The 24998-nt window shown below is 42.0% G+C and overlaps 2 protein-coding genes across 6 annotated transcripts in view; one reads left to right on the top strand and one right to left on the bottom strand.

Annotated features, from left to right (window-relative positions):
* LOC122866462 (protein NLRC3-like) overlaps positions 1-24998 on the bottom strand; it is an 876731-nt gene that overhangs the window by 386848 nt on the left and 464885 nt on the right. The window lies entirely within an intron of this gene.
* The window catches only part of LOC122866512 (LYR motif-containing protein 4B), a 42366-nt gene that overhangs the window by 7633 nt on the left and 9735 nt on the right, over positions 1-24998 (top strand). Inside the window, exon 2 of the mRNA XM_044176279.1 lies at positions 6924-7044. Coding sequence (XP_044032214.1) covers positions 6924-7044 — 121 coding nt within the window. The remainder of the gene's footprint in view (positions 1-6923; positions 7045-24998) is intronic.

Consider the following 24998-nt stretch of genomic DNA (forward strand, 5'->3'; position numbering starts at 1 on the left):
CTGAATTTGGAGAGCTTTGTCAGAGAGGGAGAGAGAGAGAGAAACATGGAAATAAACAGAAGTGAGATGAAAAATTCATGATTCTCTGCAGGAAAAATTAGATCACTGCAGCAGCTAATGGTAACAGGAAACAGAAATGTAATTTTAACACAAATCTAGTGAGTTTGGCGTTTTTATGAACGTGTAATTTTAGCACCAGAAAATGTTGAGTAAAATAAATGAAAAGCATTTATAGAGAGGAACGAATCTTCGACAAGTTTTCTGTGAGCAAAGAAGAGGAGAAGCAACAAACAGATGGGGAGGATTTATTGGAGAACAGAAACATAGATGGTAGAAAAGGTTTCAGTCGTAGTCGTCTCGACGCTGTTTTCAGAATCAAGACGTTTCGGCTCCCATCCGGAAGTCATTCTCAATTGTGAAAATGGACCGGGAACTCAGAAATTTAAGCTACTCTGTGTTGCTTAAGCCCCGCCCTCAGGAAGGAGTCTACCTGAGTGTCTGCTGTTTACCTGCCTAGTTTCACCTGAAACTGACCTAATTGTTCCCATGATGGCCCAGTAATCAGTAATCAGGCCTATTGTTTTCTGGCTGCACCTCCCTCATCACTGTTAAGTACCTGATTTGCATGTGATTGTCCAGATGACTACGACTGAAACCTTTTCTACGAATGAGGGACTACACCGTCTTGACTTGAAACATAGATGGATAAAACAAGCTGAACAGAGGCCCTGAAGGATGCAACAAATATTAGAGGGGCATGAAACAAGAGTCAGAGCACCGGAGAATATATTAAAGATAAAGGAGGAAGTTACTGGGATTTCCTACATGGAGAAACACAAAATGAGGCGACAACACTGACTCATATTCAATAATTTTCATTTTACTGCAGTGCGCCTTCAGACCACCAGGGGGCGAGGTGATGACTCGCTTCACGGCAGCAAATCAAACCTCGTTATTTAGGTTTGTGTGGAAAATGTTTGTTTTTAAAGCATTTAGCAATAATTCAGGGTGTCTACAGGACCTTGAAAAGCCTTGAAACAACTAGAAATGTTTTCCCTCAGATGTTCCTGAATACTGTTATACATAGCGTTTGAAGTAGTATCCCAGTGGTTCCTTATTTATTTATTTTATTTGTTTTTGTGTCTTTGATACTAAGCACTGCATTACTGCAGAGAGGTTTTTTTCTGTTTGCTTGTTTTCACAAGATGCTATATTAGAGGCTTTAAATTTAAATGTGTCCAATACTTTGGTTTATGACCAAATACCTGCCAAAACATTCCCATCAGCCTCAGCTGTGCTTAGTGCTAATTAGCAAATGTTAGCATGCTAACAAGCTGAAATAAGATGGTAAACATTATACCTACTTAACATCAACATGTTAGCATTGTCATTTTGAGCATGTTAGCATGACAACTGCTACCATTTTAACATTTACGTCTCAAAGTCTCAAAAACAAAGTAAAGAGTTTTAGTTATTATTATTGATTTGCCATTATCTTAACTACAGTAGATCTGTAAAATAACATATTTCGGATCCCATTCCTGCTTGCAAAATATAAAAGTTAGGAATGTTAGAAATAGAGATTAGCAGCGCAAAGTTAAATTTGTAAACTATCGTCTCATAATTATGTGAATTTTGACAAAGTGCCTCATAACTTTTTCTTTGCAGTGACAAACTTTATTTATGTCTTAAGTTTAAATATTTAAAAATGTCCTGGCATGGTAGAATAGGTGCCCAGCTCTGCCTCAAAAACCAGGAAAAACCCTGCAGGGCTTAAACCCTCAGGTGTGTTAGAGACAGACAGAGAGGGAAAGATGGAGGAAGAGGTGAGGAAAGAGTAGATGGAGGAGGAAGAAGCAGACTGTCAGAAGTAGGTCATTTCTCTGCGTAGGAACAACAACAAAACAACATCAAATAAACTGATTCAGTGTTTTTGTCTTTTATGTGAGCGGAGTCAAATCCTGTCTCTCACTTTGTCACTCTCTCTCTCTCTCTCTCATCGATGTCTCTCCATCTGTCTCTCTCTCTCTCTCCTCTGTGTCCTCCTTATGTCTCCTCCTTTCTCTCTATAAGAATAACTCTCCCCGGTGGATTCGCTCATTATCCGAGTCTGTGTGGTAGAAAGCTGTCAAGTTATCACAGTGTGACAAAAGCATCCGATTAATTAAAAGTAATTGTGTAAAATCTCTCCTTTCCTCTCCTCCCCTGTCCTCTTCTCCTTCCTTTCCTCCTGTCCCCCTCTCACCTAATCTCCTCTCCCCACCTCCTCTTATCTCTTCTCCTTCCCCTCTTCCCTCCTCATCTTCCAAAGATCATATGGGCGAATTCCCTCTGAAGTTTAGAAAGATAAATCATTCACACACAAAGTTAAAATAAATTTTAACAACACACAGGAGCATCTCACTCTGTCTCTGTCAATATATATATATATATATATATATATATACAGTATTAAAAATCACTATTTGTTGCTAAAGCCAAACACAAGAATGTGCCCTGCAGCAGTTTCACATCCCTTGTTAGTTTTTCTTATTTATTGTTACTGACACTATATACCTCAATTACTCTCGACAGTACATGCACCTCCGCTTATTACTATTATTTATTACATAATTAGTTACATTGTATTAGACTGTACTTCATCATCAACCAGTAAACCCACTTGGTACTCGACACTTAGTTTATCTTATACTTATACCGACATGATACTTAATTTATTTCTGACCTGTTTTTATAGTGTTTATAGTGTATCCAGCGCCGCCGCTCCCACCACGCGCATCACGCACTGTGCGTAGGGCACCAAGTGCTGAGGGGTCACCAAAAATAGCCTAATGAAATTTTTTTTTTAAATGCCGGTATTATTTCATTAGCCTATAGAAATATTAGGCACATTTTAGCCATGTATATGTAACAAAAAAGGGGGAACAAGAACGATATTTAATAATTGCTCTAGTCTAGTGCCCCCCCGTGCCGGATGGTCCGTTCCGGTTGTTCGCGCGGGCGAATAATAAAGGAATTATGCTTAGGGCACCAAAATGGCTAGCAGCGGCACTGAGTGTATCATATCGTTTTCTAGTACTTTCTCCTGTGTGCACTGACGTAAAGGCGAGCTGCTGTAACAAAGAGTTTCCCTACGGGGATCAATAAAGTATTTCTGATTCTGATAAAGTTTGAGGACTTGTAAGAGTCCGATAAAAATGTTTAGTTTTTTTAAAAGTACGGTCAAAATCAGAGCAGCAGACGTCAAGATATCCTGACTTTTAGTCCCTAGTGTGGGTCAAACTCTTAAAAGAAAAAAGAGAGGCAGACGTATAAATCTGTGGATGCCAAGCCCAAGCGAAGATAACCCTGATGATGTCACAGTGATGTCTCAAATAGTGGCCTGGGCCTTTTATTTACCTCACCTGCAGAGGTAAATTTCTTACGTTGAGGTGAACCCTTTCCCTCTCTCACCTGGTGTGGTCATAAAACAGTCGCAGCCCTTTAAAACATTACAACTGAAGTTTGACTTTGTGAAACTCTGAGCCTCGACTCGTGTCGTTGCTCTTCCTGCCCTCAGTCTGTCATTATGTGCGACTTCCTGTCCAGAGGAGACATTAAGCTGCTGGACAGGTTGCAGGCGGTCACGTCCTTCCTGCCTGTTGATCATTTTCAGCACTTTCTAATCTCTTTGTTGTTCATTTTTTCCCCCCCCTCCATCTTTTGTTTTGCTCATTAGCGGCGGGGCTCGTTACGCTGAGTCCGTTAGCTGAGGGGATTGTATGAGTCAGTTTGATGAAGGAGCCCAAAGGCCTCGTCTTCGGCCCTGCTGACAAACTCCTCCTTTCATTTAGTCCTTACTCCCTTGTGCCCTCCGTTTCTTTCACTGGACCTTTTTATTCACATATTTTCCATCTTTGATAACTGTCCTTCCTTGTTTACACCCTTTCTCTCTCCTTTATATTCTTCATTTTGTTCCACTTCTTCACTTCTGTCCTCCCTCCTTTCCTCCTTGTTTACAACTTTCCTTCTTCCCACTCTCCACTTGTCGTTCTTTGTTTCGTGTCTTTCGTTTTTCCCATTTTTCTTTGCCCCGTCTTTACTTCCTTCATTGCTTCCTTCCAATCCTTGACTTCATTTCTTTACATCTTTATTATCTTTTTCCTCCCTCCCGTCCATCCTTGTTTACTCACTTCTGTTCTTACTTCCTTGCATCCTTTACTTCTGTCCTCGTCTTCTGCTTCTCCTCCCTGTGTCCATTTTATTCTTTGTTTTTCTCTCCGGCCTGTTAACTTCACTTCCTCTTGCCCTTTTCCCTTTTCTCCTTCCCTCTTTCCTACCTTTCCGCATATTACTCCTCTTACGTTATTTCATGTTTTTCTTCTTGACTCCTCCATTGCTTCCTTCCCTCCTCCTCCTCTGTTAAAACGTCTCCTTCCTTTCCTCCTTCCTTCCTTTTATTCTTTGTTCCCTTTTGCTTTTCACTCCTTCCCTCCTCCATCCATCCACTGTAGCTCCCTTCATCTCGCCTTCAAACCAACCTGAACCCGTTTCCTCGTCGCTCCTCCGTCACGTCCTTACGTAACGCTCCTCGTATTTAACCGCAGCATGTAAATCAGATCCATCACACTTTTATCGGTTCTGTCTTAAATCCTGAACGAGCTGGAGACACGAAGACAGACGGAGAAGATGAATGGGTTTGCTGGGCGGCGCTGTAACTTCCCAAGGTCGATGCTGTAGTTTCCTCACATCAGAGGAGCTGCCGGCTGTAATGAGGCCAGAGTCCGTCAAGAAAAAGACCTGAAAATGAAACCAATAATCATTTTCACTTCAGCAGCTCCTGCGAGGAAATACTTCAGTGTTTCCAATGTGTCTGTTTTGATTTACTTCCTCATCTGTAGTTTATTATTCTGGACTCGGCGGTCATCGTGGCCTGCAGCTGAAACAACAATAGTGAGTGTGTTCAGTGCTGTTTTGTATCTGAGGCTACTGAGCAGCAGCTGCTGTTGAGGTCTGCTGCAGACACATTACACACATTACAACAGTATATCCACGAGGGATGCTCATGTCCACGTTTGGGCTGAAGTTCAATATACACATTATATCTCTGTGCCACTTTCTGCTTTGACCCGGCCGTTTTAAAAAGCGGTGTTTCCGACAATAACTGTAGACCAAATGCTAGGTTGTGTTTTTCTTACTCTTCCAGCACACCTGTTGAATGGAGTTAGAAACTGTGACAGATGAGGAGTTTATAATTAAAACATCAATTAAAAGAATATTTTATTGTTGTTTCTGATTATGTAGACGTTGTCAAATAAACTAGAGACAGTTTTGATGAGTTTCTCAGTGGTTTTGTTTAAGATAATCAAGTAACTCTGGAGTTTCAGAGAAAAGACAGAGCTGTACAGACTGAACAAGAATATCAAAGAACATCACACACACACATCATTACAGTACTCTTATATCATATATATATATATATATATATTACACACACACTCTCACACACTCCATCTGAAAGCAGACTAACTACAATCTCACGCTCTCACACACACACACACACTCTCTAAGTGAACATTGGTTTATTGATCGGCACCTGCTCTGGCGGTTCGGCAGCTCTTGCTTCGTGTTTGTGTTTTCTGGTGAGAAGCTGCAGGAAATCAAATCAGTGCTGGTCAGAGGAGCGTAGCGCGGAGTCCGGCTCACCTCGGACCGCAGAACAGCTCCGCGGCTGCATCCGTTGCGTTTCTGTCTGAAGTTGTAACCCTTTAGTGAGAAGTTCGTCTGGTCGTTTGACCAACAGAAAAGATGGAAACTCAGGTCGGTGCTACTGCAAATGGAGAATAACACAACCGCAGTTTTAAATGTTGTCGTTATAATGTTAGAATTGTTTCTACATCGCTTAATTCAACCGTTTCTTAGAGCCTATATTTTCAGTTTTCTCTACACATAGAGACACACCATTTTTAAGCATTGAGGTGTGAAACTAACTGACAAGGGCAAACGCACTGCAGCTTAAGAAAACACAAGCAAATTACAAAAAACATCTTCATTAATTTGACAACACGTGCGCTGCATTTAGAAAAAATCGCTGCAAATACACAAATGTGCAACACAACCAAATGCAGAAACGTGCTGCAAAAACAAAACGACAACGCGAGTGCTTCCAGAGCACAGCGTGGACACGCCTGTTGTCGAGTCTGTTGCCACGGGTTCAGCGCAGGAAACCTTGCGGACGACGGTCCGACTGTCATCGTGACTTTCAGTTTCAGAAATGCCTTCGAAACTTTTTCTTTGAATCTGCGTGCTCCCGCGAGGCGAGCGCACGCTGCACATCAGACTGCGCAAAGTGGAGAAACAACACAAAACAAAATCACGGAAAAACAATGAACACGTGATACCGACCCGACTTCACGGGTCACAGACCCTTTTGGCGTCCTCAGTTTTGTATTTGGTTGTGTTTTCGCAGTGCGTTTGTCCTTGTCAGCCACCATAATAAAGACACAAAAGTAACTCTGGTGGCCATTTTAGAAACTTCTGTGTGGTGGAAAACTGGCTGAGTCCAGAACTTTAATATTTAAGTCTTGCTCAGATACTTCAGTGACTCGACTTGTTGCGGTTTGTTTTACAGCTGCCTTGAGGTTTGTTTTGATCTCATCCGCACTAATTTGTCTTTTTTCTCTTGTTTTCTTACCGTCCCACCTCTGATGTTGTTCAGGTTTCTGTGTTTTAACTTAACGTTTGGTTGGTAGGTTGTTGTTTGCTTTTATAAACCCCTCCGAGGGTTTTGTGTCTCGACTGCACATATTTGTTGTTTTTATTATCTTGTGTCTTCTTTTCTTTACTGCCCGGTATTGTTTTCTTTCTTTCACTGTAAATGGATTGAATGAAACTAAGAGGTGTGTGTGTGTGTGTGTGTGTGTGTGTGTGTGTGTTCATTGCAGGACTTATGCACTGCGGCGGGTGCGTGATGCCTTCAGGGCCAACAGGAAAGTAGAGGATCCAAAAACTGTGGCGAGACTGATGGCGGAGGGACAGCAGACACTGGCACTGATACAGAGACAGGTGACGCACACACACACACACACACACTCCCTCAGGTTAACCAGGTTGACTAGCATGCAGATGAACACCTGTCTACGGACTGACCACCTGTCGTACACACACGCACACTGTACAGCTTCAGCCACACAAACACAAAACACACTCCCTCATTACCGTGGCAACTCCGGGCTAATCACCTCACCGTCGGTCACTTTGTTCCCATAATGCATCAGCAGCCTCTCAGCCAATCCCAACAGAGGATTGTCAGTCTCTCTGTCTGCCTCTTTCTCACTGCCTTTCATCTCAACACAACACACACACACACACACACACTTGCTTGTGTACACACAGCTAAACAAATGTGTGTGTGCATACGTTATAACTACACACAGTGGGCAGTGGTGGGAGTAGTGTGTAAGTGGACTTAGTCATGTGATGGATCTTCACCCCGCACACACACACACACACACACACACACACACACACACACACACACACACACACACTGTTGCCCATCAGAGGTTTTCCTGCATTTGTATTTTTACACATGAATTTTACATTTTAGCAAACATTAGTCTGACTGACAGTCGACTGCGGAGATTTAATTTGCGTTTGCAGGAGTCGCAGTCTAAACTCTAATGATCAGATTTACATACTACTGACATCTGCAAGCAGGAGACAGAGTAACAATAACAATAATAGATGGAAGAAGTGTAATATTTCTGCAGCACATTTCTAAAAGAAGAGATAAATAATATAAGAAACCATGAGCAGATCAAAAAAGAAACCGGACATGAGAAAAAAGAAGGACAAAGGAAAGCGATCAGATAATGTAAATTAACATTTTCTAATAAGGATGGGAGAAAGCAAAGTGTCGGACGCGTTAACGTGTCGACCTGATGGTGGCGCTGGATGGAAAGAGTTATTACAGTTCATCCTGAGGGGAGCGTGAACGATGAAGCACGTCTCATCACAGTCCAGCAGCTGCTGATGTTTCAGTCAGGACCAAAGAGGAGGACGGACCGACATTAGCATCCCTAAAGACCTGCAGCTAGCTCGGCTAAAAGTCTGTGCTGGGCTTTAGATGATGTGGTCGCTTTCTATGTTCCTTTTGAGCGTAATTTGCTAATGTGAGCGCCAAGAAATCTGACTGAGGCGCTGGTGGATATGGTCTTCTCATCGGTGAGCATCTAAAGTCAAAATATTATCTGTGTCTCCTCCTGTAGACTTGAAACGTGGCTTTAAATGTTTGCAGTTTGTATCTAAGATGCTGTGACAAGTTTTCACACATCCACCGGCGCCAACGCCAGCGCAGTTTAATGTAAACAGCAGTTTCGACACGCGGAGTACAACATCAGCGTGGTTTAGACTGGCCGGGGAGGCCGGGGTTTACACTGTTTTATGTTTGTTTGAGTCCCATTTGACTTAAGAGCTGAGTGTGTTTTCTTCTCTGCATCTCGCCCACACTGACTCATGGATTAAATGCATCAGAGGAGGAAGATGCACCTTGTTACAACCCTGCTGCAATACTACACTTCTCCTCGAAAGATCCATACCATATACGCACTTCTCGTGGACGACGCTGCTTGTGTTTGGGCTCCTTGGCTTTAGGTTTCCTCCCCTGCGTACAGATCCATACACTGTGTTATATGAGAGGGGGGGGGAGGTAGAGGCAGTTCGGTGCACTGTAAGTGAAACATCTTGCGTCAAATGACACTGAGGAATAAATAAAACCACTATTTTAAAAAGTCACAAACGCACTGAGAAGGGAGAGATCGATAAGTGACGAGAAAAGTCCGTGCATGTGTTTAAGGTAATTTAGTGTCTCCGTTACACAGTTTGTCAAGTTTATTTTCACACTGTTTAATGTCCCACTCAGCACAAATCTTGGTTGCAGTTCTTTTAGGGGATCCTTCAAAAATGCTTGTTTTTGTTATGTGAATATGTAAGAAATGTAATACTGGCTGCCGTATATCTTTATCTAACACCGAGATGATGATATAAGACTTTATTGATCCTCAGAGGGAAAAGAAGAGGTAGGAAACAAAGCGTAAATAGTTCTTCAAGTGTTGACTCTGAAAGATCAGAGAGGATTTGTAGCTGTGATAATATTTTATATATAAAATCATAAAAAGCTCGCAGCCGGTTTGCAGTTTTTTTATACGATGATCGTTAGAAAGAGTCGATTTTGTTTCATGAATTATTCTGAAAATAAAGTTTCAAAAAAGGAGCGTTTGAGCTCAGGTCAAAGCGGCGACGGTCGTGTTGGGAACAAATAACTCCAGTTCCACTTACTAGCGTTTTTCTGGAGCTTTCCTGAGCTTAGATGGAGTTGTGGTCGTCACGTGACCTCAGTATGGATCCTTAGTCACACGATAACAGGTGGTCGTAACCCTTGACCTCTGACCTCTGACCTCCTCCCAGTGGACGTTGTCTGTTTCTTGTGTTCGCTCACTCAGAGGGGAGACGGCCGGTCCCAGTCTGCATCCTGGGTCACAGCCTTTATCCCTGTTCTCCGTTGTGTGTGTGCGAGTATGGATCTATCTGCTTCATGTGACTGTGTGTGCTTAAAAAGTTTATTCTTAATTGTGTGTGTGTGTGTGTGTGTGTGTGTGTGTTTAAGTGGATATTTCTGCGTGTGCCTTTGTAAGTTAGTTAGGGAGTAAAGATGATGGATTGCAGCTGCAGAGCCGCCTCTGTTTGTAGAGAAGAAACTAAACCAGCATGTTCTGTTTAATGAGAAGAAGCGTGTGTGTGTGTGTGTGTGTGTGTGTGTGTGTGTGTGTGTGTGTGTGTGTGCGTTGGTTTGAGTGAGTGTAAGAAAGAGAGTTTTAGACAATCAATTGCGATGGGAAAATGAGGGGGAAAGAAGAAAAGACTTATTAAAAGAGGGGGGAAAATTTAATAATGTCAATGAAAAATACAGTGAACGAAGAGTGAGGAGGAAGAGGAGGAGGAGGAGGAGGAGGAGGAGGAGGAGGAAAGAAGAAGAGGAGAAACAGATACTGGATTGCAGAGTTGAATTTTGTATGATGGATAGATGCAACTGCTCTCAGTCTGTTTACAGTGTGTGTCCCACTTTAACTGGATTTACTCTGCGCACACACACACACACACACACACAGAAACACTCTTTTGTAGGAGTGTGTGTGTGTGTGTGTGTGTGCGTGTGTGCGTGCGTGCGTGTTGGCGGCCGCGGCCTCTGAACAGCCATTTCTCACCGATTACTGCTGCTTAATGTCACCACAGTGTCACACAGCCTTCGGCCATTTTGGCTCAATTGAGATTAAATGCCACACCGGCGGTGACTTATACCTGCCAGGTCGGGGGAAGCCGGCCCCCGTTACGGCTCTCGGGGGCCGGACGGAGTCTCAGTCACTCCGATCTCCGAGTTCAATAAACACACAGAGGCTTTGTGATGAAAGGGCTCGCAGGATGGTGGGAGTTACCTGCCGGGTTAGGAAGCCAGCTACGCTTCTTCTCACCTGCAGGTTAGTTCGAATATAAATCCCTGTCTGGAAAGAGTTACGGTGCGACATTTTAAACAATTGGAACAACAGAAATAATTTTAGTGCACACTGTTGTTGTTGTTGTTGTTGTGGATGTTTTCCTAAAAAGCAGCAAACAGCACAACTAAATGTTGAAGTCGCTGAAACATCTTAGGCTGCAGTTCCACTAACGGCCACTAGGTGCTGCAGAAACTCGGTCTGGACTGAAATCGATTTCACTTTTACTAATGTTCGGCCCTTGGTGGCAATTTGTTACATTAAAGGGATATTAATTTTTTAAAGACACAGAGAGAGAGAGAGAGAGAGAGATACTTTATTGATCCCAAATTGTCAAGAATTTCCCAATTTGGGATCAATAAAGTCTGTCTGTCGAAACATGCTTTTCGGGGATGCACATAGGTGAATACTGGCATCTTTTGGAGACGTTCGCATGGCTGTTTCTTATATGCTCGTACGTTTTATAACACACAAATTACATAACGACAGGGGTTGGATCAATAACTCAGGTTTGTAATAAAATCAGTTTTCCTTTCTCGCGCTCCAACTTCGCCTCTACGGTGTAATTTTGACTCGTCACTTGATTTCGTAACAATATGAATAGCAGAAAAGAAGTCCCATTACCGGAAATATTAAATGTACATGTTTTGGAGATGGAACAATAATAAAACTTTAAATTACAATAAACTTAAATATGTTATGAAACAGTATTTGACCACAATATGCTTTAGTTTGTATACCAAGACAATACAATGCTATGAAAGTTTTGTATCTGCACTCATTGTTGCATTCTGTCCATGAGCTCATATCAATGGACAGTTTACCTTTAACCTTGCCAAACTCCGCTGTCTGAATTGGAGGTTTTGGATTTATTGGGTTTAAAGACTCAACTCTCTGGCCGCTGAATTAAAACACAAAAGAGGCAAATAGAGTGAAAGAAAGAAATCCTTTAGTTCAGCAGGGACACTTAACTCACTGCAGATTGGAAAATACTGACACCGAGCTCGTGTTTGGAGTTTATTTAAAGAAGACACCACATTTAATAAAGAGAAAATGAAATCCCTGAGCGCTGCAATATCTCTGCAGACACTCAAATGAGAACACACGGTTCATCCCGCGCACGTGTTTGTTGCGGTTTTACTCTTTTGTCAGTTAATAATCAGAAATACTTCATTTGATTTCATGTTAAGCGGCAGGGTGCTTAAAAGAACGTTTCCTCGGCCGAATAAATAAAGCAAAAATAAGGTTTTATGGTAAACAGCTTGAGCTTTACGCACTTCCAAACGCTTCACACAGAAGTGGTATTTGTTAATCTTGTATCTTGGCTTCTCCTATAAAGGTTAACCTCATTACCTGAATCACCTGTAGTTTTAGCCAGAGGAAAACATGAATAACTGTTTCTACTTTACGCTCAGGATATTGTCTGAAGCTTGTTGCTAAACTTGTTTTTGATTTGTTTCTTTTCCCCTCGATGAAAAATGTTTCCTGCGGTCAGAACGACACATAATCACTGAAACTGGATTATTCCTGCGGCTGAGTTTGAGTACAACAGCTCTGTTTGTCTGCGTTAATGAAGGTGTGTTTGCATGTTCACAGTCTGAGTGTGTGTGTGTGTGTGGAAGGTTATTATTGTTTTGTTCAGTTAATAGCAGCATGCCTCTGACGTATCATGTGTAGCTCTTTTGGTTTCGTCAGTGTCGATCCTGTTGAAGAAGAGAAGAAGTCACTGTCCCATCATACAGCAAAAGTTTCAAAATAAAAGCACATAATGCCGTTTTGCAGGGGTTTTCAAAGCCTGACGCCGTGGGCCTCCCCCTCAAACAAAATCAAGACTCTTACTTCTATTTGGGGGATAATCGTGCTCTAAGTTTTGGCAAATTGTCCCCATTAAAAGTATGCCGAGTTAGCGTTCAGCAGCTCCTGTTTGCGGTGTGCTCGTTGATGTACAGACAGCTATCACTGGATTACTTTGATACTGAAGAAAACTTAAAAACATGACGATTCTCAGGCAGGTTGTGCGGTTATAAGGAGCGTCTGTGATTTCTAAACTGATTCATGGACGTTTATTCACGGACATCGGAGATAATGATTGGATAATGATAACGATTTTTGACGCTGTTATGGAAACGTTGTAGCTCACAGTTGTCAGGTTTGAATGGATATGTGGCGTCGTGCAAGCTATTACATTTTATATAAATCAGGGCAAATCTACAGCATCCCAGTCAATGAGGACAGGTTGCTGTTTTCTGCTGCAGCTCCCACTTTGTAACCAAGAGTTTAAGATGTTTCAGTACAAAGCTGTTAAAATAACTAAATACAACCAAACAACAAACCACTGACATGATTACTGACGCAAGAGATCGACTGTGAAATCCCTTTTTCCCTCAGTTTCCTCTCTGACGCAGTTGCAGCTCCTGTGCTGCTCAGTTTGGGGAAACCAGAGATTTTGGGAAAGCCTGAACCAGACAGGAGCTGAACTGAAAAGTAGGGCAACACCCTGTGTGAAATCCTGCGTCACCTCACCATCTCCTCCTCCTCCTCCTCCTCACCTCGCTCTTACCCTTCCCCTCTCCTCTCATTCCTCCCCACTTCATGCTCCTCTCTCTTTTTTCTCCCCTCCATCTTTCGATCTGTGAAAATCCCCGGCCTTCCTTCCTCCATCCCTCAGAAATCCCACGCCTTTATTGCTGCTTTTACACCTGAATGCCCCACGGGTGCTGGTAGCTTTACCGAGCTTTAGACACGCGCACACACACAGTAACACCTACATGACTTCATACTGCTGAACAAACTCTATTAAAAAGAGAAGGGAGCTATTCAGGTGGATACATTTTACTCCCTCTCCTCCTACTCTTTCTCTTCCTCATAAAACATACTGAGGTGGTAGGGGTGGTACAGGGGGAAGCACAGGTCTAGCTCAAAATCTGACTCTGGTATGAAGCCTTAAGCCGAAAATCATCTTAATTATAGCTGGAACGATACGTTGTCAGGGTTGATATCATCTGCTTATATTGGCTTATCTCAGATATATCAGTATTGGCATAAATGTTGGCAGATATGTGAAAACAAAACAGCATTATATAAACGTTTCACAGAGGTGTTGATTCAACTTGGTCATCTTGGAGGCTGCAGTGCGAGTTGTCACAAGCAAGTTTCACAATCATATCTGTGTAAACCATTTAATATCACACAGACAACAGTTGCTTATCATGTAATAGTAGTGCATGCAGAGCAGAACAGTAACTCCTTCCTTTTTCCCTTATTCTCAAGGGCAGTTACTGGTTTAATCGTCCACGTAGTTTTCACCGTAAGTCCAAATAACAAAATGCCCCAAAGCCTTTAGTCCCCACAAATGTCTTGTCATTTAGAAAAATCCACAAAAGCTCCATCTTTTATTTTTTAATTCTTGCCAACGATCTTTACTTTTGTTTGTGTTGTGGATGTTTTCACCCCATGGATATTGTTAGGTCTTTTTTTTTTTTTTTTTTTTAATCAAGAAGTCTCATTGATATCACAATCTCTTTTTCAAGAGAGACCGGAGAACAAGAAACATAAAACCAACAAACACAAACAAAACATCAGACAACCAACAATCTGGGGGCAAAACATAATTTAGTAAAAGCAATTACAAGAGTCATAAAAAAACATCAGATAGTAACGCTTTAAAATCTCCAAGGGGAATAAAAGAATGTAGCTCGAGGGCAGTGTGCAGTTCATTCCATTTAAAAGGTGCAAAATACCAGAAACTAGTTGTGCATTTAAAACAAATCTGTGATTAAGAAGGGATATCTGGAAAGCATCAAAGGCAGGCTAGAGATGAGTGGAACCAGGTGCATATAAAATTGCATCATCTGCATAAAAATGGATGTTGAAGTACTTATAAGGAAGAATTATGTTTGTTTATGTCTAATATAAATTGTAATGGACCAAGAATGTACCCCTGCGGCACCCCATTACAACCCCATGGGTATTGTTGTCATGGGAAACAGGGGCTATCCTCGTGTTCAGTAATCCCTCATACTCCCATCTGCGGCTTCCATTGGCCAGTTGACCAGTCTGTAAAGCTAATCAGCGACGCCACTACAAGCCACAACTTCCATCAACAAAACTAGACCTGCAAACAGGTATACAGGGGTCCAAGCACCCGAAACAATTGTGAACCAAAGGCACACTGACGGGGCAACCAACTAGATGCGGAGTTTAATACGCACCCATTATTCTTGTAAAAGACCAGGACTTTACCGGGTTCCCCATGTTTGTGCCTCTGGAAATTTAGTAAAGTTCAGACACTAATTCTGACTTTTCAGTAGTAAACTCCTTTAGCTTTAAAGCTTTACCTTTTAGAAGAGACCAGGACCATGACTGTAATCAAAGGAGTTCAAGAACAGTTACCATTTTATTTTGGGTATGTCATTTTTGGCTTTGTGCACAAAAAACAGTGACCAACCAAAACATAAAAGTGAAATCCAAAATATCTCTTGAACGGCAGGAGAGAAGAGTCAGCGAGAACTGGACTCTGTAACGTCAGATCTTTTTCTTCTCTCAGCTCTTTGGTCTCTTTTGGTCTTCCCATCATCACCAGCCCCACAAACTCTCTCAGTATTGATTTCTGACTTTTGAAGCCCTCAAAAAAATCAAACCGTCATCCCGCGCTTCCCTCAGAAGCTGCCAACATGCAGAGCTGCAGCTTTAAAAATAGCACATTACGAAATCAGAGATCAGGTATATGGGGGTCAAAAAAGGACAACAATCGTATGAATCATATCTCCAAGTCATTGCTAGCAATAAACCTCACTACGGAGTATTATTACAGTAACACGTCATTTAAAGACCTTTGCTAATGTGGTTGTATGTTTGAGGATCGAATCACCTGTGGTTTTGTAAGCACAGACTGATAAATTGCAAGAAGAGTGTTTTTTGAAATTGGATATGGAGTTTTTTTGTTGGAAAATATGAAGCTAGTTTAATATCATGTGTTACAGTACCACCATAAATCACTTAGAACCTCTGTTTACAAGAAAAAGAAATTAAAAAAACTTCTTCTTCCTGAATCTTATTCCTTATAGAGATAGAAGATCATCTTAAAGGCACGGCAATATTTTGTTCTTTTATTGTTATTGTTGTGGCTTTGGTTCCCAGAATATGGAATCGACCATTGTTGTTCTTTGGAAGACGCCTATCAAGACACCCGTTACACCAACATTAAAGACAGCAACATTTCTGACTGGAATCAATTAATTTCAATGGAACCTGGAAAATGTTTACTGTCAAATTTAATTTAAAATGTTGACATCACATCTGAGGTACTTAGCTCAATTTACAGCAAGAGTAGAAGAAGTTTTAGTTCGCAAATCACAAGCTCTAGAGACAAAAATGCTGTGAGACATATGAAGAAACTTCAACTAGACTTTAAAAAACAACCTTGGAAGAGCGCTAGAAGCATTTTTGGTTGTAATGAGAAACGTTGACGAGCTAAAACACCAATTTGATTGGCTTTCAGCAACATTTCCCATGAGTTCTAGCTATTGGCAAGCCGTTCACTGGGTGGGTGCTGCACTTGTTGAATGCTGACAAACTTAATCATATTGTCTTATTGATTAGAAGTAGATTCCAAATTACTGCTGATTGTTATTTAAGAGGAAAGTTAACATGCAAATTAAAAGTTTCAGACGTCTCTGTGCGCTCTGCAATGTGTCATTCTGACTTCTAGTTTGCTTCAGGATTCCAGGAAATGTTCGCAATACTTCAAAATTATTACAGCTCGTTATGTCTCCTGTTAGTGCAACTGCAGTAAAAATAGGATTTTCATCAGATTGCTTAGCTGATAAAAGTGTTTAATGTCTGTGGTTTGTCAATAGAAAAATGGACTTTGGCTTGATTTTAGAGATGAACTATTAAGTAATATATTTAGTACCATACGTATTCCATAAAGTGCTGCAGTGAGATTATACTGGATCCACTGGTTTAATAGCTACAGTATACAGTAATTTCTCCTTCTTCTGTGGTGTTATTTTCTGGTACTTTGTTTTGTTTGTTGGTTTTTCTTCTATTCTTAGAAGTCTGAGTCTGACGCAATGATGATACTCTACACACACACACACACACACACACACACACACACACACACACACACACACACACACACACACACACACACACCACATGATGAAATTCATTGACTGAAGAAGGCAATGTGATGTAAGGACAACAGTTAAAAACGAGGGGAGGAAAAGGAGGAAGGCAGAGATATGATGGACATAAATGAGAGAGGAGGAGGTGGAAAATAAATGGATGATGGAAGAGGAGAGGAAAAAGAGAAAGGAGAGGAGGAGAAACAACATGAGGAGGTGGTGGAGAAGAAATAGGAAGGTGGTAGAAGAGATATGATTGAGGAGAAGTAAAGAGGGAAGGGAAGAAGAGAGGAGGAGGGCAGCAAAGAAAAGTGAAGAGGAAAAGGATGAGGAGAAACAAAATGTCACATATGACCATTTTCTGATCTGACCAGCGTTCATTTTGGCTAGTTTTAGTCCTTGTCTTTTGACGAAAATATATATTCGTTTTAGTCATTTGATTTTTGTTAGTTGTAGTCTGGCTTTCGTCAACAGAAAGTAGACGTTTTACTAGACGTCATTGGCTCATGTTTGTGACACACGAGGTCACTTGTCAGGAAAACAAACGGGTTGTTGTTTGTTGTTGAAGGCGTCTGGATGATGAGCTCAACAGGAGGGAAGCGTTACTGCAGCCTCAGTGAGGAAGTCGAGCTGCTACACGACCACATGTGGATCAACGTCAGTGCCTCTCCTCCGTTAGTTTGAAGTGGACTGTCATTTCGTAGCGTCCTACTGAAGGACTCTCCCTCATCTCCTCTCTTTACGAGTCACTCTGTCTGTATTTTTTTGTGTTGTCTCCTAAATTTCTTGCACTCTTTTTCCTCCCTTTCTCTTCTCTCTCGCCTCTTCAGCAGATTGCCAGCCAGTATATTGATTCCCTTCTCTCAAAATCACTGCCTCTCATTTTCCTCAGCCTGGCTGTATTGATGTGTGCGCGCGAGTGTTTTATTGCGTTTCTGCCGTCCTCTCCTTCTCTGCAGTGCTGCGATAGTGAGACGATTAATGACAGAAAGTGAGTCTGTTGACAGTATGAACAGGCAGCTGAAACGCACCCTTTGACTGTGTGACCGGGAGTGTTTAGGGCCTTAATTTAATAACAGTGGCGGCGTCATCTTGATGAGGACAGGACTGAGATTGGAGTGTTTTTCTTTCTAATGTGTCTAAAGCTCAGAGAGAAGAAAATGGTGGCAGGTGAGACCTCGGCAAGTTTACGACATCAGACATCAGGTCTGTGGGGGGGAGGCTCTTGTAGTTGGAGCTTCGTTGTGTGATATTCAGACAAAAATGGACTCCATTCTTATCACTCGATGTTTTCAGTTCATTGTGAAGTGAACATGCGACACAGGAAAAGGTTCAACTTTAAGTAAAGGTCGTTGGGGGAGCGACAACCTGGACTCATCCAATCACGCTTGTTTTGATTCTCTGAGTCATTTCTACTCCACTCAACTAAATGGAAGTCAACTGCTGCCCAGTTCTCTGCGTTAGGAGTGTACGTAGTGGTGGAAGAAGTCCTCAGATCCTTACTGACACCACTCTGTGAAAATACTCCACTACAAGTAAAAGTCCTGCATTCAAACCCTTACTTACAAAAGTATATGAGTATAATCAGCTAAAGTTACTTAAAGTGTGACAGTAAAAGTCGTCCCTGTGCAGTAAAACACTTCCTGTCAGTGTTTTTTTTATATCTGATGTTTCTGGATTCATATTCCTGCTGCATTAATGTGTGTGTTGCATTTTACTGCTGCAGATGTTTAAGGTTGAGCTCATTTGTATATACTGTTGGGTAGTTTCATCTGCAGCAATGCATCATGGTCTATAAGACGGTGTAGTCCCTCATTCGTCCAGGAGTGCTCCATCGTAGAAAAGGTTTCAGTCGCAGTCGTCTGGACGCTGTTTTCAGAATCAAGACGTTTCGGCTCCCATCCGGAAGTCATTCTCAATTGTGAAAATGGTCTGAGAAATTTAAGCTACTCTGTGTTGCTTAAGCCCCGCCCTCAGGGAGGAGTCTACCTGAGTGTCTGCTGTTTACCTGCCTAGTTTCACCTGAAACTGACCTTCTTTTGTTTCCACGATGGCCCAGTAATCAGTAATCAGGCCTAAGTAAACATATCAACGTTACCGTAGCTGTTGCTACCGCTGACGTGACGAGATAGAAATATAGAATAGAAATAAAAACAATGCTACATTATAAATGTTTTGAGTTTTGTCTAAATCCTTTTAAAAGTGTCTGAGATATCGTTCATAAGGACAGACAAACAGATATTTCTGATCCTCAGGATTCCCCCTGTATTTGATGAAGGATGAAGAGAAATATCAGGAATTAAAGGGGGAAAAGGAGACGCGAGGAAGAAATTGGAGAAAGAGGAGAGAACAGTGGAAGCGTAACGGCACTGGCAATTTATAACCAGCCATCTCTCTCTGCTCTCCTGCCTTCCTCTCCTCCTCTTCCTCCTTTCATCTTCTTCTCCCTCTCTCTCCGTCTCAGTGGGACGGACTGAAACGGGAGATCACAGCAGAGTCTGGCTGCCAGCGAGGGAACTCCACACACACACACACACACACACACACACACACACACACACACACACACACACACACACACACACACACACAGTACGACAGTAATGAGGAGTTTCTTTGTAAATCTGCCGTTTCTTAAGCTTAATTTTTTTCACTCTGACCACACACTAATTAGAGAGCGAGAAGAGATGAAGGCAAACTGCTCGCATATCAGAAATATCCGACTGTGTGTGTGTGTGTGTGTGTGTGTGTGTGTGTGTGTGTGTGTGTGTGTGTGTGTGTGTGGAGAAAGCATTGATGCATGTGAACCACTGAATCAGTTTTTTTTTAGCTGTGTGTGTTTTCTGTCCATTTCCGTTTGGGCGTGGCCTCTGCTTCATAGCTTAATCACATTTAATTCCTCTTGAACTGCGCCGTGGCAAGTGGGCAAGGCTTTATGAGTCATTGTAGCCAATTAACAAGACTAGAGGCAGGCAAACGAGCTCGTTAAGGCTGGTGGGTGGGACTTTCCAAGGTCACACACACACTGTAACAGAAAGAGGGATGTGTAAACGAAGACGTCCCTTTGGTCCTTTTTTAAGATGTCTGGCGCTCACACACATGCACACACAACAGTAAGAGCAGAGAGAGGTTCTTATTACAGTATTGTGTGTGTGTGTGTGTGTGTGTGTGTGTGGCCTTTTAAAGGTCTTCGAGCAGCAAAACAAAACTGTAGTATCAGTTTCAGATTGAATTGTACCCGCATGTCAGTGTTTGTCTTGTCTCAGTCGGGTTGTTTTCAGACAGGATCAGTTCTCAGTGATGGAAAAGACTGATTCAAACTTTAAAGGCGAAGTGTATAAGAAGTAAAAACTCACGGTAGACATTTGCACCTCCTAGAAGTCACATTTATATACAACTAATTTGCAACCGCAAATACGTTTTGACGGAAACATAATGCCGTCGTTTTCTATTAACATAATGTTAATTAATGTTTTCCACCAAAATATCCCATCTTGCATCTACAGCATAATTAAAATGGTTCTTTCTGAGAAAGATCATAGTCTGGTTTCATACAGAAAAGTGACTTGAGACACAAAATGTTTATTAACATTTAACCAAATCCAGGGTCTTTACCTACAGAGGGTCTGCTTCATCGCCAAATTCTTGTTGGAAAAATGGAGTGAAGTGAGAGATCAGGGAAAAGGATGAGGAGGGAGGAAGAGAAGGAGAGATCAATATTCTGTATTGTTCTCAGATGATTGTTATAGACTAATACGTCGCTTTGGCAGCAGCGACTTTTGACAGCAATGCCAATAAAGACTCTTAAAACTCAGCTGAACTGACAAAGAAAGAATAAGGAGAGAGACTTAGAGAGAGAGAGAGAAACCAAGAGACGAGAGAGGGAGGAATAGGCTAAAAACTTTGATCTGTGTGGCACAAAATGGAAAGCTTTTGTGATGAGGTCGGGCACTATGTTTTAGGTGGTATTAGCATATCGCGTACGTAACCTGACGGAGAAATGTACTACATGAAAACTAAGAGAGTTGCACACACACCCCAAACCAGCATTTATCTCAGTTAACTTTCATCAGGAAATTCATTCATTTCAATAGAAACGTCGCAATCGTTGGGTTTGCTTGCAGAGGCGATAAAGCTAAATAAATAAAGCTATCATATAATCCCTGAAGCACCATTTAGTGCCTTACTGCCGGAGTATAAACAAAAGAGGCATGGTTTGCAGTCATTCGTGAAGCAAAAGTCAATGGTGGCAAACACCTCCTTTTGTAAACTTTTTAAGGTTCAAAGTCACCTTTTGTTTTGTTACCAACTGCATCTATTTCAAGGTCCATTTATTATGAATCTCGTATTTTGTGAAGTTTGTCAGTTGTCACTGAATTGTAGTGTCAGTGTTCAATCTCCATATTTATTTCAGCAGATTATGGGATGTTGTTCATGATGGCTTAAAAGTTGAGGTTCAAAGTTAACTTTTTGTCTGGTTTGTCAGCTGTTAGCAGGCAGGCCTGCATGTTCCTGGACAGCCAGCGTGTTTGCAGTTAGCTTGGCAGCTACGGGAGTTCGTCGCAAACTAGCTCCATAAGTAGTCGCTATGCCACCAAGCTTATAGGACAATGTATTTCACACAAACATGCGGATACATTTTGCTGAGTCACTTTCTGGTGTGACTGGTGACTGGCGGATGTCAGATGGACTGTTTGGATTGTTGGGGAGGTTTATGAAATGGAAATGGAGTAAGGCTTCAGTATGCTTGAAAGGAACTAGTTCGTGCAATGTGTTTTGTAAAGTGTAAGTGTTTCTAGATGTTCTGAATGTCTACGCTGGAAGGTGGGGTGAAAAGCCCATCGTCATAGCCTTCTTCTGGCTGCCTCCCCGATCTCTCTCCAACAACGCTGTGTCTTTGTAGTCTCGGTGCAAATGTGGATAATGGCTCGCATTTTCAGTATCTTCTTGATGGCATTCATGGTGTTCAGGGTTTTCCCAGGATTGGTTAGAGGAGGTGGCAATCAAATGTTCAACAAAGTTCCACTCCATGCAACAAACTGTCAAACTGGTGATTAGTGTAGGTTTGTGTAGAGCTTTTTTCTCACTCATCAACACCCACACAGCTGACCAATCACTGCGTAGTCATCGTCGTAAGGTTGTAGGTTGCAGAAATTGTTGGATGTATCACCCTAATTCTGCTTTCCGATGCCGACAATCCGACTAGAACTTGGTTTGAAGCAATGTGAGTTTAATGAAAAATGAAATAGTTGACTGGTTACAAACCCCATCACAATGACACGACTGTAACCAAAAAATAAGTAGGTTGAGAAAATTTAAGTTGTATCAGTTTGATTCCTAAGTTACTGATACTTTTTATGTTGTTCTTTTAGTCCTACCTTTATGAAAAGCAATAAAAAAGAAGAGAGAACTTAAAAAAGAAAGACGAGAGTGGAGGACGACACTGTAAATGCCAAGAGGAGGGAAAGACAGCGATAAAGAGAGAGAAAGTGTTGTAAACGGGCCCGTAGCGCTCTTGAACGTTCATGAATAATTAATTAGGAGAGGAAGCCAGAGGAGACTCTGGCACTTTGGAAAATACACACAGGACGTTTCACCGAGACGTTCAAATACTCCACCAACAGCCCTGCTCTGCACTGTTAATCACACACATGCAGGAACAACGGCTAGCTGGAGGACGTCGAAGAAAAGGTTGAAATGAGAGGATTTGACGGCGCAGGCTGGCGTTGAGGCACACACACACACTCAGCATGGGAGGGACAAACGAGGGAGATGAGGGGGGTTAAGGGGTACAATCAAAACGGAGCGATGTAATTGGCTGGATTAGCATGAAACAAAGCAGCAGGATGTGTGAGATGCAGAGACATCGTCCTTCAAAACACTACCCCCACCCAGCTGAACTGTCCTTGAGCAAGACACTGAATCCGTCTGACCTGCGGCGATCCGTGATGTAGTACAGCAGATTAAAGATGTTCTGCGTATAAATTTGATCATCAATAAACCACCAGAACAACACAAAGACATGAGAGGCTTCCACAGCGAACAGAGATAAGCAATCTTAGTTTCTCCTGGTTTCCCCTGCATCTGCCAGAGCTGCTTTTTAAGTTTTTGTGGGCCAAGTTAAGTCAACTGTCAAGTCCGTCGGGACACTTCAAAGTCAAGTATTGCTGAGATTAGTCCAAGTTCAAGTCAAGTGCCAAGTCTTGTTCAAGAAAGTTCCAAGTCAAGTTTCAAGTTAATGTCAAGACAAGTTCGGGCCTTGTCAAGTCAAATTTATTGACTTTGCTTGACTTGCCAAAGCAAAGATTTTTTCTTGGCGGTTTGCCAGTTGTCAGTGGGACAAATCAATGTCTCAAAGGTCACCAAAGTTGAACTGTATGTGAAAGCAACGCGCAAATTTTCTTCGTCCTTGCAAGTGAAACCACTGATCGCAGCAAAATCTCAGCCTGAAATGTAGCTGTTTGTAATGCTGGTGTGACCTGGCCCTGATTGGGCAACTCATTGCATTTCTGGGCTGAACAGCCAATCAGACTAATCTCTATTACCCGCTGCCGTCACTGCCGATTCAAGGAAACGGTTGTTCTATCATGGCTCAACAACAGCTGACCTTGTGCTTGGTATGCCAGGCCCTAAAATGAAGACTATCTGAGGAGAGTGGAGCTCAGTCAGTCTTCCCTGGAGAAATAAAGGTTTTAAAGGAAAACGGTTGAACAGAGTAAACTGTTTTTTGTTGTGTGCTTCAAGCGACTGAGTTTGTGAAAACTGATAAACCTCCTAAAAGGGCCGAGCAAGAGACTACAGAGAGAGAGAAATGAAAGGTGTGAAGTTTTTATTTCTTGAAAAGTTTCACCTCGATGCAAGAAGCTTTGGTTGATTGTCTCAGTTTCTCCCTTTCTCTCTACCCGCCCTCCTATTCAGCCTCATCACTGCCCTGATATGTGCAAACAGAGACGTGTGTGTGGGTTCACCCCTGCACCGATGATGCTGCTGAACTTTACATCATCATTACACACACCAGTCTCTTTCTCACTTGTATTTTTGGCTGGACGGTTGCCTCAGAAACACTTACCTGGTGATGTGTGAGGATTCAGCGTGCTGGAAGTAAGTGTGTGTGTGTGTGTGCTGTTGTATAAATAGCAGGTTAAGTGGTTTTATTTCTTTATCTCATCTGACGTTTGAAAGTAACGGAGAGTAAACTCACTGAACCAACGTTTAGCACGGCTGAGTCTAGCTTTCTATCTTTCTGTCTGTCCTCCAGGATGGAAATGTTGTGTACCTGCTGACTTTTGTAATGTCCCTGATAACGTAAAGAACTGCCACACAGTGTTATTGAATAGTTTTCTACCTCAGCACTCGCCATTTCCTTTGGGAAGGCTGGTGAAGAATCATATCATCCCAAATATCTTTTTAAAGAGCCTTTGCGAAGGTACAGACGGGTGACAAATGAAAAACTTGAATAAACGAGTGGAGAAACACAACAAGTACAGATGCTTCTATACAGGTCACTGAAAGGTTTGGACATAATGTGAATCATGTGCCGTGGCCTTCACAGTCATTTCCAAGGGACATGTTACACAGCGCTCTCCTCCACCATCATCATCAAAACACCAAATGAAAGAATATCTTTAGGAAGAAGGATGGTGTTCGTCACACTTGAAGCTGTTCTGAAGGCTCGTAGTGGAACAACACTTCACTAAAACCCTGCATGTTGGGTTTTACTGTCGTTTGTCGCCCATCTGTATCAGAACTTTCTTATTCCACCCTTCAGAAGTAGGAGTGAAACATGTTCCTATTTTAAGATGATGTGACGTCTAGCCAGTATGGCAGTGGAAGTGGATGGTCTTTGTAGTGCAACAGAAAAGATTTCTTCATGGGAGATGCCAGTTTCTACCAAATTACAGATTTTCTGCTACCTAACAAACAGCAGTGAGGGAGGAAATAAAATGCTGCTAACATGCTCAGTGTGTAATAATCACAAAGCAAACAAATACAAATAAAGTTGTGAAGAGAAGGACCTGGGAAGGACCCAGAAGTGTTTTTCCCCACCATTTTCCATTTCAGTTTTCTTTTAGAAACACTGGAGTCACTTTGATACTCTAATCATACTACAGTTTTATGTTCTGACCATCAGTTTGAATTATTTCAACTTTAGGTGATTGAGAAATCAGATTTGGTGGATAGCTCTAAATACTACAATACCCATGAGCCTCAGCTGCTGTTGTTAAAGGTCCAGTGTGGAGGGTTTAGCGGCATCTAGCGGTTAAATTGCAGTTTGCAACCGTTTGAATCCCGCTCGCATCACCCTCCCCTTCCAAGCGTGTAGGAGAAACTACGGTGG

Source organism: Siniperca chuatsi, linkage group LG19 (genome assembly GCF_020085105.1).
Source record: "Siniperca chuatsi isolate FFG_IHB_CAS linkage group LG19, ASM2008510v1, whole genome shotgun sequence".
Taxonomy (NCBI): domain Eukaryota; kingdom Metazoa; phylum Chordata; class Actinopteri; order Centrarchiformes; family Sinipercidae; genus Siniperca; species Siniperca chuatsi.